General features: G+C 39.9%; 1 protein-coding gene across 4 annotated transcripts in view; it reads left to right on the forward strand.

The window, feature by feature from the left end:
- asic4a (acid-sensing (proton-gated) ion channel family member 4a) overlaps positions 1 to 24,496 on the forward strand; it is a 91,399-nt gene that overhangs the window by 62,028 nt on the left and 4,875 nt on the right. For 2 of the 4 annotated variants that reach the window (XM_079666337.1, XM_079666338.1), the window contains exons 2-10: positions 14,361 to 14,505; positions 14,850 to 14,977; positions 15,092 to 15,245; positions 19,140 to 19,193; positions 21,400 to 21,553; positions 23,222 to 23,313; positions 23,472 to 23,551; positions 23,792 to 23,920; positions 24,049 to 24,159. In XM_079666337.1, coding sequence (XP_079522463.1) covers positions 14,361 to 14,505; positions 14,850 to 14,977; positions 15,092 to 15,245; positions 19,140 to 19,193; positions 21,400 to 21,553; positions 23,222 to 23,313; positions 23,472 to 23,551; positions 23,792 to 23,920; positions 24,049 to 24,159 — 1,047 coding nt within the window. The remainder of the gene's footprint in view (positions 1 to 14,360; positions 14,506 to 14,849; positions 14,978 to 15,091; positions 15,246 to 19,139; positions 19,194 to 21,399; positions 21,554 to 23,221; positions 23,314 to 23,471; positions 23,552 to 23,791; positions 23,921 to 24,048; positions 24,160 to 24,496) is intronic. The other 2 variants (XM_079666339.1, XM_079666340.1) reach the window with 1 other exon arrangement.

Raw genomic sequence — 24,496 nt, forward strand, 5'->3', positions numbered from 1 at the left:
CAATAATAAATTCATTCTGCTTTCAACTGCAAAATGATTGTGGACTGCACCGACATCCATGTAGCTGCCCCCCCCCCACCCAGTAAGATGAACCAAGCAAAGCTGACACTCAACATACAGCTGTGCTCTTAAGTTTACATGAAGAATTTGTGAAATATTGGTAATTATTTGGAAAAAATGACTGACGATGCAGAAAACTTTTTTTATTTAGGAACAGTGGTCAGGTGAAGCATTTATCACTACATATGTGTCACACTTAAAAGGCCAAACACACTGGCCAAACACACCTCGTTTACAACTCCCCAGTTGACAGCCATGACTCCGTCTAAATTGTACCCCCCTAGCACCCTCTTCATGAGGGACGCGCATGGAGTGGATGAAAGTCCCGACCTCAGCACAGCACCAAAATTATTGCCTGTCAACCTGCCCTGCCTGTGTAACTGCCACTGAGGATTTGTCCGCTGTCCTACGGTGGCTGTCTGGATGGCAGCTTAATGGTCTCTGCTCAGTCGCATTGAGGCAAAAATTGCCTCAAGCCCCCGACCCCCACGCTCCTTCACCAGCTCCGGCACGTTGAAAATGGCCTGATGTTGAGGCTGCAGCTCTGGCTCAGGTGACAAAAGCCATGCCATGCCACGCTGCGCCCCTCAGTGGAGACCTGAACAAGTCTACTTCCTCAGTGGCGATGTCTCTGGCCAGTGGGTTGTATGTCTCCTCTTGTTGTTGGTAGAGTTGAGACACCGGCTGGACTACTTTTGAAGTGCCAGGCTTCCTCCACTGGCACTCAACTTCTGTGGAGCTGATCTGCCACATGGCAAATATTGCCAATGCTGCAGCGTGGCTGCATTTGTACATCCCCCGGGCACAACCACAGACAGCGCTCTGCATCGCGCCATCCTCTCCCATGTAGATCTGTACAAATAAAGTAAGTACCATGTTTGTTAACATGCTATAATAGATTGAATGAGCAATACAAGGATGGTCCAGATCTGGGGGTGGGAGGGTTTATTTTTCCAAAATGTTGTCCTCTTGTCTGATTGTTGTTGTTTGTTTTTTCTGAATTTTTTGTAATTTGTGTTGTATTGGTTGTGATTGTACATTGTATTTTTTTAAATGTGTATTACATTTTTGAAAAACATTTGATCAACAAAAAAGGATTTGGTCAGGGTCTAGACTCAGTGTGTAGTTTATGAATTAATCAATGCTCTCTACATTAGGAAAACATACCAGTGTACCAGAGGGAGTCACACACAGCTGTGCCTAGATAACCAAACAAATTGACAAGATAACCAAAATCCTTGAATCTACACACAGCAAATAAACTGAAATGACACAACGAGATGTAAAAAGGAGATCACACATATAGTCGATATAAAACTGGCCGCTTCAATCTGAAGAGCAACTAAAACAAAACACGGGAGTGTACCTTGTTCTTGTGAACACTAATGTTATCCACAGCATACAAACCCGTATACAGTACACCCGTTCTAGGTTCTGATTGGCTCTCTAGGTTGGCATTCTAGCTTCTGACTGGCTGTCCAGGTTGTCAATCACAGCCGTGGTTCATATTATGCTTGTCGACTCGTAACATCGCTAAACTTTTTTTCTTGACGGTTTTCTCAGTCAACTAATGCTATTGATAACAGTAACATAAATTAACACAGCCCTGCACACTGCAGTCATTATATGCCGGGTCTGTGGTTCATCATCTTCTTTTTCATTCTCCTCCTTATTGACTGACATTAACCTGTTAACATTGCACTCATATTACTCACCGAAACCTTGTAAAGCCGGTCCCGCATGCTGGCTCTTACAGAACCGACTAACTCCCCTTTCGTGTATGTACAGCTCTCAACGTGCCCGGACTTGTAGTGATTTTCACCTCGTTTTATACTTTTATTCTCATTCTGAAAGAATGAGGTTAAATGTGCCAACGTGACGGCCATCTTTGTGTTGGTGACGCGTATTGTGTGGGACCAGAGACATGTAGTTCACTGAGCGGCTTAACACAAAAAAATGTGTTACTTCACAGTTTTACGACACATTTAAAACATTTTGACTTGCAAAATGTTCTTTTAAATTGACAAACATCATATGTGTCATTCGTGGCACAATTCAAACGGGATCAAAAGATACGTTTTCTCTCTCCATTGAATTCAATGTATAATTTTCCGCTTCCGGGGTCCCATGGAGGCTCCCGGAAGGGGAGGGACTTCGCCTCTCTATTCCACTCAGCCGTGTATATATAAGGAGAAGCTGGAGGAGAAGGATGTCTCGCCTATCCTAACGCTGGGAGACACTCTCCTTAGAATACCTCTTTGCCATTTTGAGTTGTAGGCCATATTTTTGCAGATGTGTTTATGTTTAGCCTGGAGGACCTGGTAGTCCAGTTTTCGCGGCTTTATTTTGTTTCCCATAGGGTTTATGTTTGATTTCTGGTTAGGGGGGGGGGAGCTCTGGGTCCTACGGTCCGTGGTGTGGCTGGCTCAGGTTCCCTCCTTCTGTTTGTTCCTTTTGGCCGTCCTCCAGACCTCTTTTTGTTTCCCGTTTCGCTTGTGTGAGCAAACGGCTGATTATCAATAAATGCTCGTTACCAGGTACCGGTTATTGCGTGTATTCTTTCATGTTGCATGAGCAACTACCGCATAGTAGAGGTTGGGGCCGTAACAACATGTCCACACTGTGAAATGCACTTTGCACTTCAATGGAGTAATAAAAAGTTAAAATGGGCTTTTTCTTTGTTGATTGAGCAGATTCAATTGTGTAGTTATGGTAAAATCCCAGTTAACTAGTCAAATGTACAATATATTATCATATTATTTACATTTTTATATTTACAGTAAATTACTGGGTACTGTGTTGCATTACTTCTACAGTAAAAGTGTGAAAATACAGGTAATTACTGTACAGTAATTGATGTACAGCAAGGTACCATAATACCACAGCTCTGTACTGCTATATCACAGTAATTCAATGGGCATGGAAACTGTAAAGTCACAGTATTTAGTTTTTATTCTAATTTACTGTAAAATATCTACAGTAAATTACTGTAAAATATTTACAGTCAATTACTGTGAAATATTTACAGTCAATTACTGTGAAATCCATGCAACTAGTAGCCAGTAATTTACTGTAATTTTACAGCCAAACATTTTACAGTGTAGAGTAGAATAATAACACTGAACACTGCTTCCCCATATTTCGTCTATTAGAGATGAATCATCTGGAAACCATGAATGTCTTTACAAAATGTTATGCTCAGATATTTCAGTCTGGATCTCAAATTGATCGACTGACAATTTAAGGATTCATAATTTGTCCTTTTAAGGATGTGGCATTGGATCTTTACATGCATTAACCTTTTATGTCTCACATTGTTGCACATCAGTTGTTGAGGTAACAGTACTGTCATTATAAAGATGGCCTGACCACTATGTGTGGTTGAACGTAACATTTATGTTGGTCTTTGTCTCTATTCTTGTGACAGTGAGAAATGTGTTTCAGTAGTTGTTCACAACAATCATCTCGACCTCCACCACGGACTCACTAAGGATTTGGCTGTAAATAAAAACAAACAGCTTCAGTGTGGGTAAACTCGAAGCAGACCAAATGCACATTGACAGTCAGGGCTGTAACCACAGGGAGCCTTCCAATATGTTGAGGCCCTATCACAGGCAAGTTCTTTAGCTGACAGTCAGAGCCCGGGCTACAGCCTGGGACTGTCAGACTGTGGGGTAAGCAGAACCCAACATCAACTCTCTAATCCACACTGAGCTGCGCTGCCTCTGATGCAGGATATCAAAAGTGCCTGTTATATTCAAAGAACATTAACATTTAAAAGTGATGCAGCTATGTCATTAACTTCTAAAGGTGTCTGAACCAAATGCAATAACCTTGTTAGCAAGGTGTGAAATTGATCTTTTGAAAAATGTTTTATGAAACCTCTGAATGGTCATTAAACTGCTTACATATATTACAAACACCAAAGTAGTGATGGATTAATATAGAAAAAAAGCTTAAGAAATGTTTTAAACATTTGCCCGCATGCTTGTCCTTGAAGTTTGAGAGCCTGCGATGCTTCCTGGAGTCCTGTGGTCTCATGATTCCCATTTGGCAGAACTAGAGTCCACATGCCAAACATCTGGGCAGGTGGCATCCGGCCACTCTGTTAATAGCAGGCCAGATACCGGGCCAGTCTTTGATGTGCAGACAGGGATTACAGTTGTCCTCTGCTCTCACTCTTCATAACATGGTATTAAAGTGGCATCGAATCATCTTTAATCTTTATCGACCTGCATTGGCGAACAGAAGAGTTGCAACAACAGAGAAAGATGAGCCTCGGGCTGAACTAACTTGCGAGATATCCAACAGAATGTCTATAGTGAAGAAGTGATATGCAAAATATTGAAATAGTAACACTGTAGAGCAATAATAGTGCTTTGTTTGCGAGGGAGTGTAGTTTTGATAACTGAAATGTGAAGCCGGTCAGTTGCTCATTTGTACGGTGATGCAGTGTGTGTGTGTGTGTGTGTGTGTGTGTGTGTGTGTGTGTGTGTGTGTGTGTGTGTGTGTGTGTGTGTGTGTGTGTGTGTGTGTGTGTGTGTGTGTGTGTGTGTGTGTGTGTGTGTGTGTGTGTGTGTGGGTGGGTGGGTGGGTGGGTGGGTGGGTGGTGGACTGGGGCAGAAGCGTTTTTCAAGAATATAATAAACACAAGACACTGAGTTTTTAATGCCAGAATTGTCACCACCTGAATTGTAGTTTATGAAATGAATCATTTGTCCCTTGCAGATATACTGTGCAGTAATATGTGATTTCACTCACTGTGACTTTGATCAGATTCTGTCAAGGACAGGATCAGCGGTTTGAGGATTTCAACTCCTGTTCGATCTGCCGGTCCTTTGTTCCGTTCTGCATTATCTCCTTGTTCTAACTCAGCCAGTCGAGAGGACTGTGATTAGAGGCCAAATTAAACCGAGCGTGTTTAGGTGTGCTCTCTAAACCTCTGTGTCTGCCAAACTTCCTTGGGCTCTGGCTTTAGATCCAGCTCAGTCTAATGGACTGTGAGATCTGCTTTTGACTCAAAATACGCTTTTTCGCCTGAGCAAAAACTCTAATCTGACCTGTTTACTTGGATGATTTATATAGCATGAAAAACACGAATCCCTATGCTGAGAAATGTGACACGGTCGAGAGGCAAATATTGTTTCACTGTTGCACTCACTAAAAGGGGAAGGTTTGGAAAAGTGAGTCAGTTAGTGGGTAAGTAAGTGCACTTATTGCACCATCTTGTGAATAAAGCAAGTGTTGCATGTCATTAGCAGTCCCAGGACATCACACGTGTTACACTGGGGTATAGAAGGGGGAAAAACATGTATTTATGATTAACTCATGCAGCAGCTGCATTTTATGGAAACACTGGCAATCATAAGCATGTATATATGTTTATGCATTTCCTCAGTTATGAATAACTTGTCAGAAAATGACAAGAGCTTGCAGCTGATATTTCTTTGCATCTCATATTGCTGAAGGGACGTCATATTTTATATTGATGATTCATGTCAAGAGATAGTAGATCCTGCTTTTCCTCTTCGGCAGTTTCATCAACCCTAACATGTGGCTCCAATCCAACAGATATCATTTCCCCAGAGTTCCCAGGAAAGGAAAACAACCAAGCAGGTGTCTTGGTTATGATGAATACTAAATAAAAGTTTGGCCAGGGAACTGTGACAACGTTTCTTCAGAGGCAGTCGGGTGGGAGTGTTTGTGTTTTGGAGTGGGTGCCAGAGTCTGAGGGAAGCAGAAAGTGTTGCGAGATTGAGAGCTTAGGAAATGAAATACCGTGTTAATGACAGAGGTACCTTAATTAAACCTGAATATCTAAATGACTGCAGAAAAACAGAGTCGACAGTTAGACAAATGCCTAAGGCGGGACTGTTGGCTGATGCAGTGCCCAGGGCAGATTTCTCTTGGCTGTATCGCAGTGTCCACCATGCACAATGACTGATCAGAACTGTGGGCAGAATGAGGTGAAGTGGAAAAGTGAAGCATATTCTCGGCGCATGTATCGCGGGCAGTATGCTCCTTTGCTATCTTGAGAGCCCTATTAGCTCATACATTCAGCATGACAGTACTGTACTCGTTTCTCTTCTGAGCCATGACCTCGAGCACTGGAGTGGAATAAATATCCAGAAATTGTTCCTAAACCACTGTAGGCCAAAAAAATAACTATAGCTTATCCGGAGACCATGTAAGGGTTTGACATGAAGGATCCCGAATGACTCAGAAGAACCAGAGTTCATCAGAACCCTTTGAACATGCCAGGGATTATACATTTATGTGGTGAAAGCAGCTTTTGAGCTATTATCTAGAGGATTAAAGGTACTTTTAAATAAAAATCCCAATCCAGGTTGAGTCTTTTAATGTAGATAAATGGATAATGACAACTACAGTTCCATCTGGAGCATAATTCATAGGCGTTCTTTTCGACTCTTAGGGTCATGAGTTATTACCATTTTGGTTGGAACAGGCACAAGCCCTCGCTGCAGGAAATGATTCATCTCAATTACACATAAAGACTGATTAGGGACCTGCCTCACTGGGGTGATACAGATGAATTATCCCCATTATGACAGTGGTTTCTAATCACATTTATAAAACAGCACCTTTATGGGCTCCATGGCAATGATGTTAGTGCAGACTGTGCTCAAAGGAAGCTTTCACATCTCTGAGTGCTGGATGTAGGTAACTATTCTATTTTTGAGTTGCTGTATTGTGCTGGAGAGCCTGTCCATTTTCAAGAGCATCTCTCACTGCTCCATTAGCTGAGTATGCTCGGATATGCGGGGTATGGCAGCATGGGGGGAGGGTGGGGACATGGGAACAAAATGGGAATACTAACATTTGAAGAGAGAGAGGGCTTGCTGAGTGCACTGTTCTGACTTTGGTGCTCCACTTATTTTGATGCTCCGTCAGAGGAAACCAGAAAGGCAGGAAAGGCAAAGAAGAGATGAGTCAGAACTCCTCCACTAATAACTGAAACAAGCCCTCAGGTTTATGTTACAGTCCATCGTTTTAATGTATGCTATTTAGTCCAACCGGAGAGAAAAATGTATGACACACTACTTAAAGTGAAGTCAGTCAAATGTAGCCGCTTGTAGTGTAAACCCACCTCTGTGTTTGATCATGAACACTGCGGGTCGTTGCCGAATTAAATCAGGAAAGGTTACATTTGCTTTTCTTCATATTAATAAAAAGGTCTGCTGGGAAAACTCATTATATCCAGCCTTCATTTACATTTCTTATGACACTTTGTGGAAATTACCACATTTATTAAACATGTAATTCTGGCCAAACGGCTACCACGATGACAGCAGTCTGATTACACAGTATTTACCTCACTTGAACGACTGTATTAAACACTAAAATCTCGGCACTTGGCTGTGTAATGAGGGTCGGAATTGATACGCGATAACTGTAATGTTTTGAATAGCAATCCACAGCTGCATTCCCAGGGCCGACATTGAGAGGGAGGTTAACGGTGCAAAACTTGTGTGCCTCACATTCCAGTCTGCACTATTAAGGATTCATGTCTGAGTCTCTGTTTAGCCAAAAAGGGGTTAGATGGGGTTGTTAGGGATGCTATGATGTTTGTTAGATTGGTATTTACTCCCTACTGTTGCAGAGATCTCAAAGCGCTGACCCAGGGTAAAAGTAATCTGCCCGGAATTTGACTGAGGATTATTCATGAATTATGCAGCATGAGAAAGAGAACGATTTAGCAATGACTTCTTATCACATCTTGTCAGTTTTTAAGACATGTGTGTTGAGTTAACACATCACTATCATTTTTCATTCCTAATCTTGAGCTAAATAGATGTCGGGAATTTCTGCAGCCTTGCTGTTGGCCTCGGTCATCATTTCTGAAGACTCCTAAAGCTGCTATCACAGTGGAGGGATGTTGCATCTAATGATGGGGTCCAGATTGTAGGCGAAGACTTTTAGATAAAATAAGAAAGTATACTGAGTTAGCAGTTTGTCTCAAACTAATGCAACGCAATAGCACTGTATAAAACGTCTTAATAAAGCTCATAAATCAGTCTGTGTTTTCGCTGTGTGAGGTTTTTATCCAGCTCTATGGTCATTTACAAGGCTATAAAAATGTTGTTGTCGACTGTATGATGTTGAAAGCTGTTGCTAATGCTTTGTCCATCCCAGAGGGTCAGGGGGCTTTGTTTCTTTTCAAGGATTGTAAAGTGTACCAAAAAACTGGTGTATGCCCAAGTCTGGGAGATGTGGTGAGGGATCTAGAGGATTATTTTCTGTTATGTTCTCTCTTTTGTCCCTTAACTCTTCTTTTTGTCAAGCGGTGTTGACAGGAGAACAGAATTGTCCAGATAAAATAACAATGAAGATGTGGAAAAACTCTTTTGATGTTGTTTAACAGAGGTTTATGGTTTGTGAAGAATCTCTGTCTGTATTAGGGTGTGAGGAAAACAGTTACCGGACAAAAGCGGAGTGTTGGTTGCAAGGGTAAATTGAAGAAAGAAAGCAACAAAGATGTTCAGTCTGAGAAAGTATTTTTACTCTTTTGTAGGCTCATTCCTCACATGTTTCTGTTTAGAACGACCTAAGACTAAAATGTCTTCTTTGTACGTCCCTCCAACGCCTGTTGGCAACAACAATTTTGACCAGTCGGATGTCTCCCTAAGTACTTTATGAGCCAGTTATTCTGCTTCCCATTGTTGCAGTTTGTCCTCCAATGCAGGTTGGGCAAAAATGAAGACATTTTCTCAGTTGCATTATGTAAGATTTATGAAGTGTATTGGAATGCTGGTTTATCCATTTGTCTGGTTGTTTAATCACATATAGTACAAACATTATCTATGGAAATATGAACTGGGACTATTTTAGCTTCATTATGAGTTTGAGGAATGTCGTGATTGTAACAGTTAGCCTTTTGTTTTAGTCTTTATGGCCTAAAAATAAAAAATGTTTTCGGTCAAGCAGCTCCCATGTGCACAGGCTTGTGTAGGAATTACATCTATGTTCCCTTGTTTCTATTTTGTCTGAGAGAGAAGTCACCTCACTTAAACTTTGAAACAAACTGAACGGCTAATGGTTTATTCACCAAATATAAATGTTTTGCTACTTTTTAAGGAGTTGATAAATGATTAAACTCAAAAGGCAAAGAGTTCTGTCCTGGCTGTTTCCATTTGGGAAAGATAATGTAGGTACCGCCCTATAATCTCGGACCCGCTCCAAAATGTAATGGGCTCTTTCTTGGCCAATCCTTCCACTAAGTTTTAACGAAACCTGCCTTTAGTTTCTTTTTGTAATCCTGTTTACAGACAAACAGACGAACCAACCTAACCAAAAATAAATCTATGTGACAAATGGAGATGAATGCAGTGTAGTACATTGACTGAATGCTTTGATGCAATCACCATTGGTCTTGCAATAACATATACAGTATACCATGTCAACATTCAGTTCATGTCACATTGTGATATGGAGTCTCTCTGCTGGGAGATTATAATGAAGCCATTAAATCAAGGAACACTTCTGTCTCAACCTTAAACCTGCATGAGCCAGTCTTAATGGTTTTCAACTACCAATCAGTGTTCTGGCATATTCTACCACCCTGCGTAAATGAATTCAAATCCTCCTTCCTCATACTCGGAGAGCTACCGGATGACACGCAGTCTGCCTGGAAATGGATGTCCTCTGGAGAAGCACTGAAGTGATTCCTGCAGGTTATTTAAAAGGGGACAGGCAGATCACGGTCATAAAGAGGGTTTTAAAGGCTCCCCCCCCACAAGGGCTTATGAATTACATGGTAAGGGGTTGATCTCTTAATGCATTTAGCATGGAGAGACAGAGAATAAAACAAGGCACTTGGGAAGAAGAAGAAACATTATGAATTGGCATTTAAGGTAGTTATGCTTTAATTGGTGAGATACATATGCAAATGACAGGAAGTCAGGCATCTTTCCAAAGTTGGTTGCTGGGCTCCATCTCAATGCATTTGGTGCTTTACATTTAATTACATTTTCACAGGATCCCTATGTTACACTTAGCATCAAACCAGCTTCAACTGATCTTGTTGGCCAATGGGGGGCAGTAAAAACAAACTGTAAGCAACAATGACATATTATCAGCTATTAACATTTTGGGTGAACTTGTTAGCAAAACTGTTCGCTGTTTATCTATTCAGCAGATTTGTTCTGCTGTTCGTTGAAGCCAAACACTGAAAGAAAAAAACTCAACCAAAACAATTCCCTTCAGGTCATAAAACCAGAAAAACTAGGCCTCGAAAACTAATATACAGTTTATATAAAAAACATGTTTGAAATACATCTGGCCACTTTGGTTTCAGGGTCCTGCAACCATGGAACTCCCATGACGTACAAGGCATGTAAACCTATATTAATACATAATAAACAACCAAATTATTAATCATTCAAGCTATTTGCTACTCAGATTTGGCCAGTGGGATCCGTCCTTGAAAATCAGAATTGCAATATGGAAAAACAGAATAATAAAATGATAACAGATATATAATATCACGTGAATATTACGTGTAATAAGTTAAAGGGTTTAGGTTTTAAATGTTTAAGGTAAAGGTTACTTTTGAGAAAAAATAGTCTTGAAGAAGGGAAATTGCTGCATCAGGACCAGAACACATTTATACAGAGATAAATAAAACAACTAGCCATTAATCACATGCTAGTCTCCCGATGAAGAACTACACACATTTGAATCATTCATCTCAAGAGCATACACACTTTACTAGGATGGGTTAAATGCAGAGAACACATTTCACTGTGTGTGCTGTGTGCTCTGCATTTAAAGAGGGTTTCATCCCTCCCAATATTATTATTATTATTATTAGTAGTAGTACATAAATAAACACAACCAATCATGTGACACTTCACATGGTAACAAGCCTCCGTGAGTTGCCAATTTATCAGTGTTTATAACAATCGTGCTGATAAAAGGGGACCCTGTGCCGACTTCCATAATTCAGAAGCACAAACTCAGAGTTCAACACATGAGAGGGCTCAAAAACAATCCTTTTGGCCTGCTGAGTTCTAAACCAATCCAAATAGTCTTGAGCTCTGGATGTCCAGACTGAATATATGAGCAAGAGATTAACTGGTTCCAAACCAATTGGTAATGTTTGGATCTATTTTTTCCATAACCATTTAAATGTTTGTCGAATTAAATAATATGTTTTTGACCACCGAAGGAAAACAGAGTGAACAATTCTTTATAAAGTGCTGCAATAATGACCTCATGTATACAATTTGAGTGACTCAGAGGATTACAAAGGCCCTTTTCATTTGGTTTGTAACTGCCATGCTGCTGCTCTGTTTCAGCTTGTCGACAGCATTGCCAAGTCCCCACTTGGGAATTGCCCAAATCAGCCTTGTTACCTTTGCTAAATTTGGTGCAAGATGTAACAAGAGAAAAATGCTCCATCAATCATGTTGGAGATGCAGACAGAGAAGAGTGGGGGGTTCAGAGGCAGTGAAATAAACCAGTGGAAGCTCAGAAAACATCCATTTCCTGGGTGAGATGATGGGAAAACTTTGCTGTACTCTCTGGTGATATCATTTGTGAACACAACGTCAACAACGTTGTCCTCCAGAGCCCAAAGTTTTAAAGCGAAACCCAGACGCTTGGTCGGGGTGTTATAAGCATTTCTAAAGTGAAATCCTCCTTTGCCTCTGTTGCCTTCTCCATCAGATAAAGTCTGACTGCCGCGGCTTAAGTGTGTCAATGAACTGGGGGGAGGATCAATGATAAGTGCAGCTTACCTCCTCAACTGCTCCGCACCAGCCAAATAGAGATTAAACCATTTCAGCCTAATAGCACATGTCAGTCAAAAGTCACACTTGGATACTTCTCCCCGACCCCCACTTTGCCACCTCCCCTTTTTTAATTACAAGAGCTGAAAAGAGGCTGCCATTTAAAAAGAAATGCACTATTAGAGTCACTATCATAATTAAATTAAATAATGTTTAAGACCCCTGTGTGCTGCTGTGCTGCTCAAAGCGTAAACTGAGGTCTGCCATTTCTCTCAATCCTCAACTACGGCTGTTTTCACACCTGTTCATAAAAAGATATATTAGTGTCTGTAAGTTCTGGTCCAGCTCCCTCTTATACTGACTTTTCACAATGGAATCAGATGAGTAAACATGAACTAGTACAAACTGATATGTGACTCATTTATTTTTTAGTTTTGCATTTATGATCTTTGTTATCAGGAACCAAAATCTATTTTAGTGAAGGGCCAAGGTTATAAATCACTTTAATGATTAAGATGTGTATGATATTGTTTTTTAGTTTCGCAAAGATCGCACAAAATAATATTATCAATATTATTAGTCACATTTTTTGTAATTGGTTAATGGTTTTCTCCATGTTTGTTGAATTCAGTGTACAGTACATCTTCCACCGCCAAATTTCTACGCGATCAAAAATATATTCTAAATTCATTTTCAGTACTGCGCCTTTGAAAATTCCCTTTATTAAATTCTTGTTTTTGTATAGTCTGCTTTAATTTGTGCAGTGTGAGACCGAACCACACTTAATAGAAAAGGTACAATAAGTTTACATTTGATTCGGACTACCCGAGCGGGCTATGGCTTATTAAGCACACTTTGAAGGTAACCATCTGCAAAGCATTCAAAAACTCTCCCAATACAAACCTGTGCACACACAGCCAGATCAAAAGCCTTGAGGGCTTTTATTGTGGAAAATACAGCTGTCCTTCTAAACACCAAGCTTTTGTAAATGGTACTCATTTCCTGCTCTAATCACTGTTGTTGATATTGCTAAATTGCCACTGTTCCAGGGAATTACTGGACTGATCCCTACAACCGTGACTTTGATTTGTTGTTCAAGCATCTCAGATGTGTACACCCTGTGGTATGTAAATGAGAGTGTCTGTTGTTCCGCAAACGTCCCTTATTTAAACATCACAGCACTCATTAGGTGGATCAAGCTGATATCAAAGTCAGAGCACAGATGTTGGCGTTTTGGAGAATGCTGGGACTGTCGCAGTGTCTCTTTTGATGATATGTCTGCCGTCTATTCAGCTCCATTGTCATTTCTCCAGCGCCTCGTCAGTTGACCTCTCCTGCCATTTGATTGCTTCTGGCTTTTATACTTTCATCACTGTCCTTTCTATTTGATATTCGGACCAAATGAATTCAATACATGACTTTTCTCTGTGATTAGATGTATTATGCCGTGTTATAAATGTGAAAAATGTATCGGAAAAAGCTTTACTCTGATGATAGGCTAGATGTTGGCATGTGTGGCAGGGCTCATAACACTGAAGTTAACTCATCATATCATTCTCAAAAGTATATTTTCCCTAAAGCCAGAATAAATCAAGCACATTTTGAGTCTGTTCTTTTTAGTTTAAGCCTTTTCACAAAACACTAGGTTTATGCCCTCATGTAATTGGCCGCTCACTAAACGCCGAACAAGTCCATTTTAGTCGACTTAAAGGTTACAACTTGCTTTTATAACCTTAATACTAACTATTAAACGGTTAGAGTGTCAAAATACAGAAAACACAGATGACAACCTCATAGAGTTCTGTCAATCACAATGAAGCCAAGCTGCTTTGTTGGCTATTTTACAAAATAATTTACAATATTGAAAATTTAGTCATTTCTTCCCACTTTTTAGAGAAGGCCTAATAATAATTATTAATAAATAATAATTATTATTTGTTTTCTGTTTATTAATATACTTAACTCAGTCAATTTAGGATTGATGGCATGCTCCCCCCCCCCCTGTGTTTTAGATTTTAATTGTGGATCTACAGTATCCTTTTATTCCCATTTATAAACTCACAGGAGATAGCGGATAAATGATCTGTAAGATGTGCATGTTCTGCAGTGCAGCAGTTTAGATGAGGAGCATAAGCAAAGAGATGATGTTCTCCCCACAGAGACAGCTCCTCTGATGGGGGGCGACGTGAGGCCTTTCTCTTATTATCTTTTGTTTTCTTTTGAAGGAAGATTAAAGAATCTCTTATGTCATTTGATATTTCAGTGGGATAGCAGTACAATTGAGCAGCAGTGTGTGGGGTATGTGTGGTGGGTGTTTGGAATTCATTCAAAGACAGCTTATCAAAGTCCATGAGGGACCGAGCCGGCAGACTGCAACCGGAGGTTTGTTGGTAATATTGAGTCAATTGCTCAAGCAGACACTCGCATATATATTTTTTTTTTCTTCCACATCGGGGCCTTCATTGCAATTCGTCATAGGTTGATCTTGTCAGCATGTGGACTTTGTCATGTTTAAGGTGATGTTCATAACGGAAATCTATTCTCTTCCAGGTGTACACCAGATATGGGAAATGCTACACTTTTAATGGCAACAGGACGACATCCAGGAAAAGCAAGCAGGGTGGAATGGGAAATGGGTTGGAGATCATGTTGGATATCCAGCAGGATGAGTATCTGCCCATCTGGAGAGAAACAAGTAAGCCACAAAACTATTTGTCCAGTGTAATCCCATCATATGCTACGGCATGAGATAGCTCTGCTGGGCTTTAAAATAACCTGCATTCAATTTCCCGGGTCACGCACCGTAAATAATGCATTTTTTGATTGCATTTCTGCAACCTGGAAAATATGATTTGTAAGAGGAAGTTCCTGAACACAATACATTACATCAGATGTGTGTTTGCATAGTTGTCACATGATAGTAATCCCTACCGTCCTGCATTTTCAAATATGGTTTGCTGTTAGTGTCAAATGGAGTCCAAGCTGTCAGATGAGGCCGCCGTCTGAATTCTCCGTGCTCCTGTTTGTTTCATCCTAAAGACGAGACGTCCCTGGAGGCCGGCATCCGGGTCCAGATTCACAGTCAGGACGAGCCCCCCTACATCCACCAGCTGGGCTTCGGCGTCTCTCCGGGCTTCCAGACCTTTGTTTCATGTCAGGAGCAGAGGGTAGGTTGTCTTCATCACAGCCCCCTGCTTCCCTCCCCCCACAAAATGACTCCTTATGCAACCATTGGCCCCTGGTCATTCAGTTTGGGGTCTAATAAATCTGTGTGTGCTTAGCTGACCTACCTGCCCCAACCCTGGGGGAACTGCCGCTCCACCAGCAAAGAGAAGTTCCCGGGATACGACACGTACAGCATCAGCGCCTGCCGCCTGCTCTGCGAGACCAACGAGGTGCTGCGCGTGTGCGGCTGCAGGATGGTGCACATGCCTGGTAAGACCCCCAACCTCACACCTACACAGAGCCCAGCAGCTAGCATGTAGAGAAAATCATTATATTCACATAAATCACTAATGCACACATTCATGCTGTCATATTAATGTGAAGTTATCAGTGGTAGAAGAAGTATTAAGATCATTTACTTAAGTCAAAGTACTGTATATGCTGTAGTAATACTGTGTTACAAGTAAAACGCCTGCATTGGACATTTTACTTAAGTAACAATTATTATCACAATCAACAAATTGTAATTAAAGCAAATAACACAAAAGTATCTAATGCAGAATATCCAAAATAATTTAAAAAACTCAAAATTATTTAAAATAAACGATTAAATAATTTGGTTTTGTTTATGGATGCAAATTAATTATCTTGATTAATCAACTAATAATACTTAAATAGTTTATAAACCCTTGTGTTGTTTATGCAATTATTTTTTTATTCTTAAAATAACTTAGAAATAATAGTGTAAAATAAACATTCCAAAGTAAGAATTAGAATAGTTAGCTTTTGAATTGTTGTATACTCAAGTAAAGTATAAGTACCTCGAAGTTACACTTAAGTACAATACTGCATTTAATTTACTTAGCGACATAAGTTGGTATACAACAGTGACTGAGAATTAAAAAGAAACTGATAACTGAACAAAGAACAAAATGTTTGTAACTGAAAAACACACTAATATTCTTCATGTTCTGTGGTATTATATGTTTCAAATTCAATGTCATCACATGGCATATACAGTAAGAAGTGACTCATTGGGAAATTATAAAACCCTGAAAGGAATGAGTGTTTTTAAGTATTACCCTCTGTTTTTAGAATGGTTTGGTCTAGCGTGATTAGATAACAGCCAGCCCAGTTTAGCACACTTCACTAATTCCAGCACAGACATCATTTGGGCTGCCACATGCCTGACCTCGGTGCTTGATATCTGGAGTGGAATGCTCTTCAGCAGCCACTCTCTGGACAGTAACTCTTCAAACTACAGGATACTCTCCAAGACTTTTGCATTCATTTGCTCATACATCCCAGCTGTTAGGGGAGTGTTCTCCTGTGGCACTCATTCATTAGTTTGATTGATTATTTTCTATCATTCCTGGTTGGTTCTCGTCTTAAGTTCCCGCTGGTGCAAACAGCTTTGAGAACCCCTGCCTTTGAATGAGATTAATTTAGCATTGATTTACACAATGAGAGATTGCCTCTCCTGATTACGAAGATGTGGCACAGAAGTAACGTTTCATGATTCACACGGTGTGTTTTCCTATTTTGGCTGTCATTACGAGGACACACTTAGATAAAGAACACATTTTCTACGCGCCCTCCTCTGTCCTCTTCTATGTAGAATCATAAAAAGTAACCCAAGATATAAAATTGCATACATTGACAATCTCCTTTAAATCCAGATTGAAATATGCCCAGAAAATGACTCAATGCAACACAGGACCAAACTTAAAAAATCAATCCAGCAGTGACAAACAGAACGTCTCAGAGATACATCGGCAGTGATGCAATGAGCTGAGCAGAATGATGATCAAACAGACTCAGATTCAGCACGGCGTTGTTTGGGTCAGGCAAGATGATGGTCACTCTACTTCCGCCATTTACACAGTTTCTGTGTTCAGCTCGGGGATACGTTGCAGAGGTGATTTGATCACACAGAATAAGACGTTTGGACTTACTCAGCATGTGCGTCATCCTGGACTTGCTGCATGAAGTCAAAGAGCTGAGTCACTGAAGGCAGAATGTTGTCGGCTGATGTGTTATGATGCTGTAAGTGAATGTTTGAGGTGGTCTCATTGGAAGTTAAGGCAGGAAACTCGCTAATGTACGCAGGAGTCTGTTACATTCCCCCCGTGCAAATGACATTTGCTAGGCTGTGGAATATAAACGCTGTGGTTACACATTTACATATCAGTCAGACATTTCAAACGTCCACTGTCAGGCTTTAATGGCCGCACTAAAGTGATAGTTTGAGCCACTAATCATTAGATCTGGACAGGCTGTGAAGCTGACACGTTGCTAATCAGTTTGCGTGCTCTGCAGGTGACAGTACCGACCGCGCTACAAGATCGTGATTGTGTTTTAATAAGCTATGAGCTCAGGATTTGGGGGCAACCAGCTAAGATGGCTCCTATATCAAACTGTTACTGCACTATTTATTGTCCTTCACACCTGCAAACCCATCATGCCCATGGTTTAAGATCATAACCTTTTGAAAAGCCCTCCATCTCACCAATCAATCGCAAGTCAGAAAAAGGACTATTGAGTGGGAACGTTTTGAATGAATAGATATAGAGGTCTGTTCACAGAGCAGCAGAACTACTTTGCTCCGTGATGATGTATGACATCAGATATGATATTTATTATATCAGATAAAATAAATGTGGGAGCTTTTCTTGGCCATTTGCCCAGTTTGGCTTCAGAACAGGCCTCTGTTAGGTTGCTGGAAGCTCCCATTATTTCCCTGCACTTATCAATAGTGAATCAAATGTATTGTTGCACATTAAGTGCTGAGATTTCTTTATAAAGTAAGCCAAAGGAGCACGAGGCCAGCTCGTGATTGAAAATCTTTTTACTACCCCATGTGATAACACAGTAGCTACTGTATCATTGATACGCACCGCGCTGTGTTAAACACAATTTACTCTTCCAATTTCTTTATTATCCAGCAGTGCGAAGTACAGTGTGATGCTACAGTTTAGTGTTTGATCAAATTTGTATTCACTTTTCTTGAGGGATAACAACACAAATGTTTTTTATCCATTTCTTTCTCATACACACTTACATAATCCAGCAGCTGTTTGCACTCTACTTAACATGCCAGCAAATTGTTATCAGCATGTGTTTACATAATCCCACATTTGTTTACAGCCTGCTGCTTCTGGTTTTTCCAGTCTTTTGTACGAGTTTAATTGTGTTGTCGGGGGTTTGTGGTTGAGACACTGAATTAAATAGCAGTTTGTGTTGTATTCGGGTCGTTCTTGCTGTGGCCGATAGATTGTTTTTCTGGTGGCATATGTATGCAGCTTTGTTTGTTAACTGGATATCATAAAAAACACTTCATACATTAAAAAAAAAGGTTTTTGAGGTGGCTATTTTTAAAGCATTTTCTATTTTTGCTCATTACTTCTGTACTGCGAGGCATAGAAGCAAAACTGTGTTTTCCTGGATTTTGGGGTTTAAGATGAATATTTCAGCATTTCGTCCTATATCTATATTTGGGTGACCACCAAAAAAAAGGCTTTTAAGTTGTTCTTGTTCTAAGTGTGTGGACAGCATGCAGAGATAGCACTCATCTTATGCCTCCACTCTCAAAATGTCTAGAAAATATAATTCACAAGATGATTTAAAGTTGTTTATTTTCTTCAATCAATCATCTTTAATGACGGTTTAGTTGGTGTCACATCATTGCAGGCTATAGCTATGACAGAAACAATCAAACTGTGTTCTGTTGATCCCTCCTTAGATCATCAGACATTATTGCACTGTTTAATTAACATTTCTTATTGATTGGGACAGAGACTTCCACAAGACATTAACCACGTGAACATTTTACCGACAGACAAACACACCTCTGCCAATTAATTGTGCTGCAGATGAATACCTGCCATTAATGGCCTCGAAAGTGTGCTTGTCTGCGCGGTAATGACTCATTGATTGATTTTTAAAGACTTTGTAAAAATGCGTTATGTGTGAAGCCAGCATGCTCCATTTCTCTATTGCAATAAAAGGACGGACGTCCAATAGTCACCCTGCCTGGCCTCATTTGAAGATGACTAATAAGCTGCAGAGCAATGTTCACATTTGAGGCTCCTCATGGCTGCGGACGCGGGTCACTGATCATTTTGTTTCTGATTGATCAGACTCATTTTCTGTTCTCCTTTCCAGGAACTGCTGATATCTGCCCTCCCAGTAAAATCAACTGTGTTGACAAAGCACTCGGTAAGAAACAATCTTCCTTCATTTCTTTTCTCATTACAATAGATTCCCCCAAAGGGAAATGGAAACACACTCAGTAAATATGATAAGGACTTTTTTTTTTCCTGTAATACAAATACCTAGAGGTAGACTTTATATTTCGAAATTACTTTTCCCCATTGTGATTTAGTCACTTTAGAGCTTGATGGCCGTGTTGACTCCATTGTTGGACTGTTAATATTAAACCCACTCTCCATTCCTGTATATCTGCACCCCCCCCCCAACCACCATCCTTTAGCTTTGACTCCAGCCTCTCTCTCCTCCACCTCACATCGTGACTGAACAAAGGTGCCTTGGTTTCAAAGGCGTCGCGTCTGCAGTAAAAAAAAATGGTCACAATTATCATTTCCCAGCTAAATAAGCCAGAAATTTAATTATGTCTCTCTTTGGTGAGTCAGAAACCTATTTAGAATATGGTTGAATGAAATCTTAGATACATCTCACAAGAGAGGACCATATTCATGTGGGTCATTTTCCTGAATCGAATAGCGTGAATACATTCACCCCCCATGAAAGGTAATAAATTAGAATATCATTTATATATTTATATTGTAAGGTGTTTTGTTCCTATACCAGACAATGATAATATGCCAGCGTGCTTCTGCATACACATGACCTTATTGTTAGAGTTATAAAATACATAAATCATCAATTTGTAATTACTGCTTTCAGTGCTCCCTCTCCCGCCTTTGTCTGGACTGAATTCATTTAGAATTTGAAAAGAGATTTGGAAAAGCTATTTACTCCCCTGTGTACTCACTGTTGTTTCAGAGTTAGGGTTTTGAATATGGATGTGTAAACGTGTGAACAATTCCTGCCTCCAAGTTAATTGGGTGTAAGTCTACGTATGCATTTGGCATCGTCATCATTCGTTCTCAAAACAAATGTCGTAATTATATTGCCGTTAACACTTTTGACACAGTAATTGTCTGAAATAATATTGTTAGAGTAACAAATCATTTTTCTATCCAAAATGATATTGGTCTGTTAATCTTATGTTATCTGTTTCTACTACGTTAGAGACCACTGCTGGAGAAGCCTTTAAAAGCTGATTTTGTGCACATTCTATCCGCTAAATGATTTTCTGCAAACTGTTGATTCTCCATTCAAAGGCTGTAATGAATTTGTTCACCCTCAAAATCACCTATACATCAGGGAGAAACATTAACTGCTAGTAATTTTCTGAGCATATGAAGTAATACAATTAAATGATAATGAGCTCTGACTGCTCCTTTTTCGATACAAATACACATTTTAGCCTCTATAAACCCTCCTATCTGTACTTTGTGAAATATTGGAGAAAAAGCCTAATTATCTCTATCAGCTGAGATATAGAAAATGTTGTCCATCAGCACACAATTATATTTGTCAGGTAGCTTTACATGTCTCATAAAAACTGTTGCTATGGTTACCTGCTGTCTAATTTCCGTGGTGGATAAACTGTTGACTGGAACTGTGAATTAAGTGTTGTTACACGGACGCCTGCAAACCAATAAGAAAAGTATAACAAGTATTTCAATTTGAAACTTTAAAGTTACACCAACCAATATTATACAATATAATGATATCTGTCGCTCATAGTGACAAACCCACAAATAATTATCCCGATGCACTACGGAGCATTTTAGCATCTTTTAGCTAGTTGTTTTGATCTTACTGTTTGGTTGACTCACCACTATCTTCAGCCTTGTTTACACCTGTAGCACATTGCTGTTTTTAGTGATGTAGTATTGGGTATAAACGCATTGTATTCTACCAGTCTGGCATCAATAACACACAGACAAATTAAGCTAGATGGTAAACATAGAATTCAGCACGTAAATAACCACATAGAAAACAGTGAAAATGAAAAGTGAAAATCGGACTTAAACTTGCCAAGTGGCCATAAACACAGCTACAGCATTGCACATTTTACTATAGCCATTACTTCTTTATGGGGTGATAATAGTGTGCAAATGTTGTGTTTACAGCCTGTTCTGCTGCACCCAAGTACTAAAAAGGTATTAGTATTCTTATAGGACACATTCCCTTTCCATTCTACTTTTTCATTTGTTGCAGCAAGTGTTTGATTCTGTGAAGTATCCTGTATGTTTCTCTGGTAGAAGGCCAACAAATGGTCACCTTAACTGATCCACTCTTTAGCTGTTAAACTGTTTCCATTGTGTTGCAGCACAGCTACAGAAGAACACTGGGGACACCTGTCCATGCGAGACGCCTTGTAATCTCACGCGCTACGGTAAAGAGCTCTCCATGGTGAAAATCCCCAGCAAAGGCTCTGCTCGCTATCTCTCCAGGAAATACGACAAGTCAGAGGACTACATCAGGTACCAGACTAAACTCTCGTACGGGCAGTGATGTGCTGCCTCATAAAATGGGCCATAAACTATGACCTCCGGTGTGTGATAACAGAAACCCACCCATAAATATGAACAAAAGTCGATTACATGTTTACAGTACAAGCATCAGTTTATGTTTTGACTTTGGGTGAATTGATGCTCTACTTTAAATTAAACAACACATGTAATCTGAACTCTCCATGGTCAGACTGCCACACAAAAATGTCTAATGTAATAGATACTCCATTAAAGGGTTACAATCAAGAAGGGTTTTGTCCCAGTACTCGCATTAGATTAGATTAGCCATTCTTTTTTTCTAAATCATCAAACTGCAAATGTTATTAAGATAGTTTCATTACTTTCATGTTTTTAGCACTACACACAAAACCTACTGTAGAAACAGTCCAAATGTCAAAGGAGGTCCAATCTTCAATTCAATCCCCATTGAACATTTTACACAGAATTATTTGACATTGTGCTTGTATATATTCGCATTTGTTTAAAAAAAACACTTCCATCGCAATATTGTAGAATCTGGTCAGAACAGATGATTGATGTCTGTAGTTACTTTTGTAGCAGCTTCAGCAAGTCAGCGTTAGAAGTACTCAGATCCTTTACTTAAGTAAAAGTACATACACTATGGTCTTTAAGTAATCCACTCCAAGTGAGTGATTTCAAAATGTAAAACTATAAATAAGCATCAAAAGTACTCATGCTGCACGATGGCCCTTTTCAGAATAAGCACAAGTACAGAGTTATTATCAGCTAAATCAAGTATCAAAAGTAAAAGTACTCAGAAAGTATAGAATAGTATGCAGAATCGATGTTCTCACAGTATGAGATTATTTTGGTTATAATGCTTTTATACATGTAGTTGGCCAATGTGGAGCAAATTAAGATACGTGTAGACCAGTACTACTATACTGCATTATACAATATCAGCATATCATGTGTTTTATATAAGTAACTGTGAGTGTTAAATAAATGTAGTGGAGTAAAAAGGACAATATTTGCCTCTAAAATGTAGTGGAGTAGAAGTATAAAGTAACACGAAATGGAAATACTTGAGTAAAGTACAAATATGTCAAAAATAGGACTTCAGTACAATACTTGAGTAAATGTACTTAATCGCTTTCTACCACTGAGGTTAGTAAATGGGTCAATTTGCTCGGATTCATTTGTCAAACAGGCAGGGATTTGACTTTTTAATCCTGTTCTACAACAATGAACATCACTAATATTCAGATAATAATCAACCTAATGCATTTACAATGTGCTTATACTGTAATTCCTCTCAGTGATTAATAGACAAGAAAGTGGTAGAAAGTCAACATGCTTAAACTAAAGAGCTCGGAACACTTAATGTGAGCAGACTTTCTAAATCCGGAGACATCAGAGACGTGTCGATGACTGAGCTGTCTGCGCTCGTTCTGCTCGTCTCAGTTAAACCCTGAAACACCTCATTATCTCACAATGTCTGGGTAGATCTGTGTAGAGCGCTGTAGGCCTGACAGTCCCATCATAACAATTTACAGTGAGCGTAAAGATGACTGGGAGTGGTACTTCTCAAATGATGTTAGATTTGTAGTGAATTTAAAAACAGTGCAATTGTATTTCACTGCGTTTTACACCCGCCCTCCTCTTGTTCTTTTTCAGAGACAACTTCTTGGTCTTAGATATCTTCTTTGAAGCTCTGAACTATGAAACAATTGAGCAAAAGAAAGCCTACGATGTTGCGGGTTTATTAGGTGAGATTTCTGTCACTTTATTATCTCTTCTCAGAATGTAATAAGTGAATTGTAGATGCTGAGTGAAATGTGTCTTCACAGTAGCTGCACATATTTGTGTGAGTAACAAACATGAACTGCTTTAACATTTGCTGCTTCCTATGGCTGTTTCTTTTCAGGGGACATTGGTGGACAGATGGGCTTATTCATTGGAGCCAGCATCCTGTCAATCCTAGAAATACTGGATTATGTCTATGAGGTATAGTGCCTGCAAACACACACCAGCCAATCACAATGTGAGATCAGAACTAATCTGATACATATAATCTTTTGTCCAGCAAGAGATGTGTTACGGACCGTTATACCTGTTAGAGAAAAGACTACATTTGTGAAAAATGCGTTTGTGCGGGGTACATATATATGTTAATCCTGAGCATCAGAAAATCAATTAGACTAGCATCATTTGTTATGCATGTGAGGAGTTTTATTTGATTTCCAGGCTGCCGAAAGTAATTTCCGTTCAGGTCTGTGCCGAGGACGTCATACTAACCCAGATCATAAAATGAACGCTGTCCTCAGCTGTCTCCCCTTTAAGCTTCCAGCCGGCTACCTGCTGACTGCCACACATGTAGGCATAAAGCAAAATCAGAGCGAGGGGCTGTAATGCAGACATCACAGTAATGAACTCCTCACTTCGCCGTCTCTCCCCCGCTCATCTCTGCTCTTTTCGCCCTCCCCGCTGCTGGGTAAAACCAGGTGATCAAGCAACGGCTACAACGTCTGCTGAGGCCGCAGAAAGAGCAGAAGAAGAGCAAGCAGCAGCCCAGCACTGTTGCAACAGTGGGCCTCGAGGAGATGAAAGCAAAGGTACCGCACACTGTACGCTAACAAATAGCTGCTGTTCTACCCAGTACACAACTTCCCCTGCAGCACTGTAACAGCATGAGGAAACTTCAAGACAATCATTATTAATATTTTAAAATGATGACTAATGTTCTGTTCCCAATTAGCCTTAACCACGGAGTGTCCTCCCCTGGAGCTTGGATTTGTTGTTGCACAACTTCACCCTCCTTAAATCTGAACAATACACCTCTTGTCTTATAAACCATCACTGTGTCTCAATTCAACATGATAAACCAAAACAGGTTTTCCATTTCTAACCAGCCAGCCAGTGGAAAACAAAAGAGCATTTATTCTGTTGCTG

This window comes from Notothenia rossii (genome assembly GCF_949606895.1).
Source record: "Notothenia rossii genome assembly, chromosome: 2".
Lineage (NCBI taxonomy): Eukaryota > Metazoa > Chordata > Actinopteri > Perciformes > Nototheniidae > Notothenia > Notothenia rossii.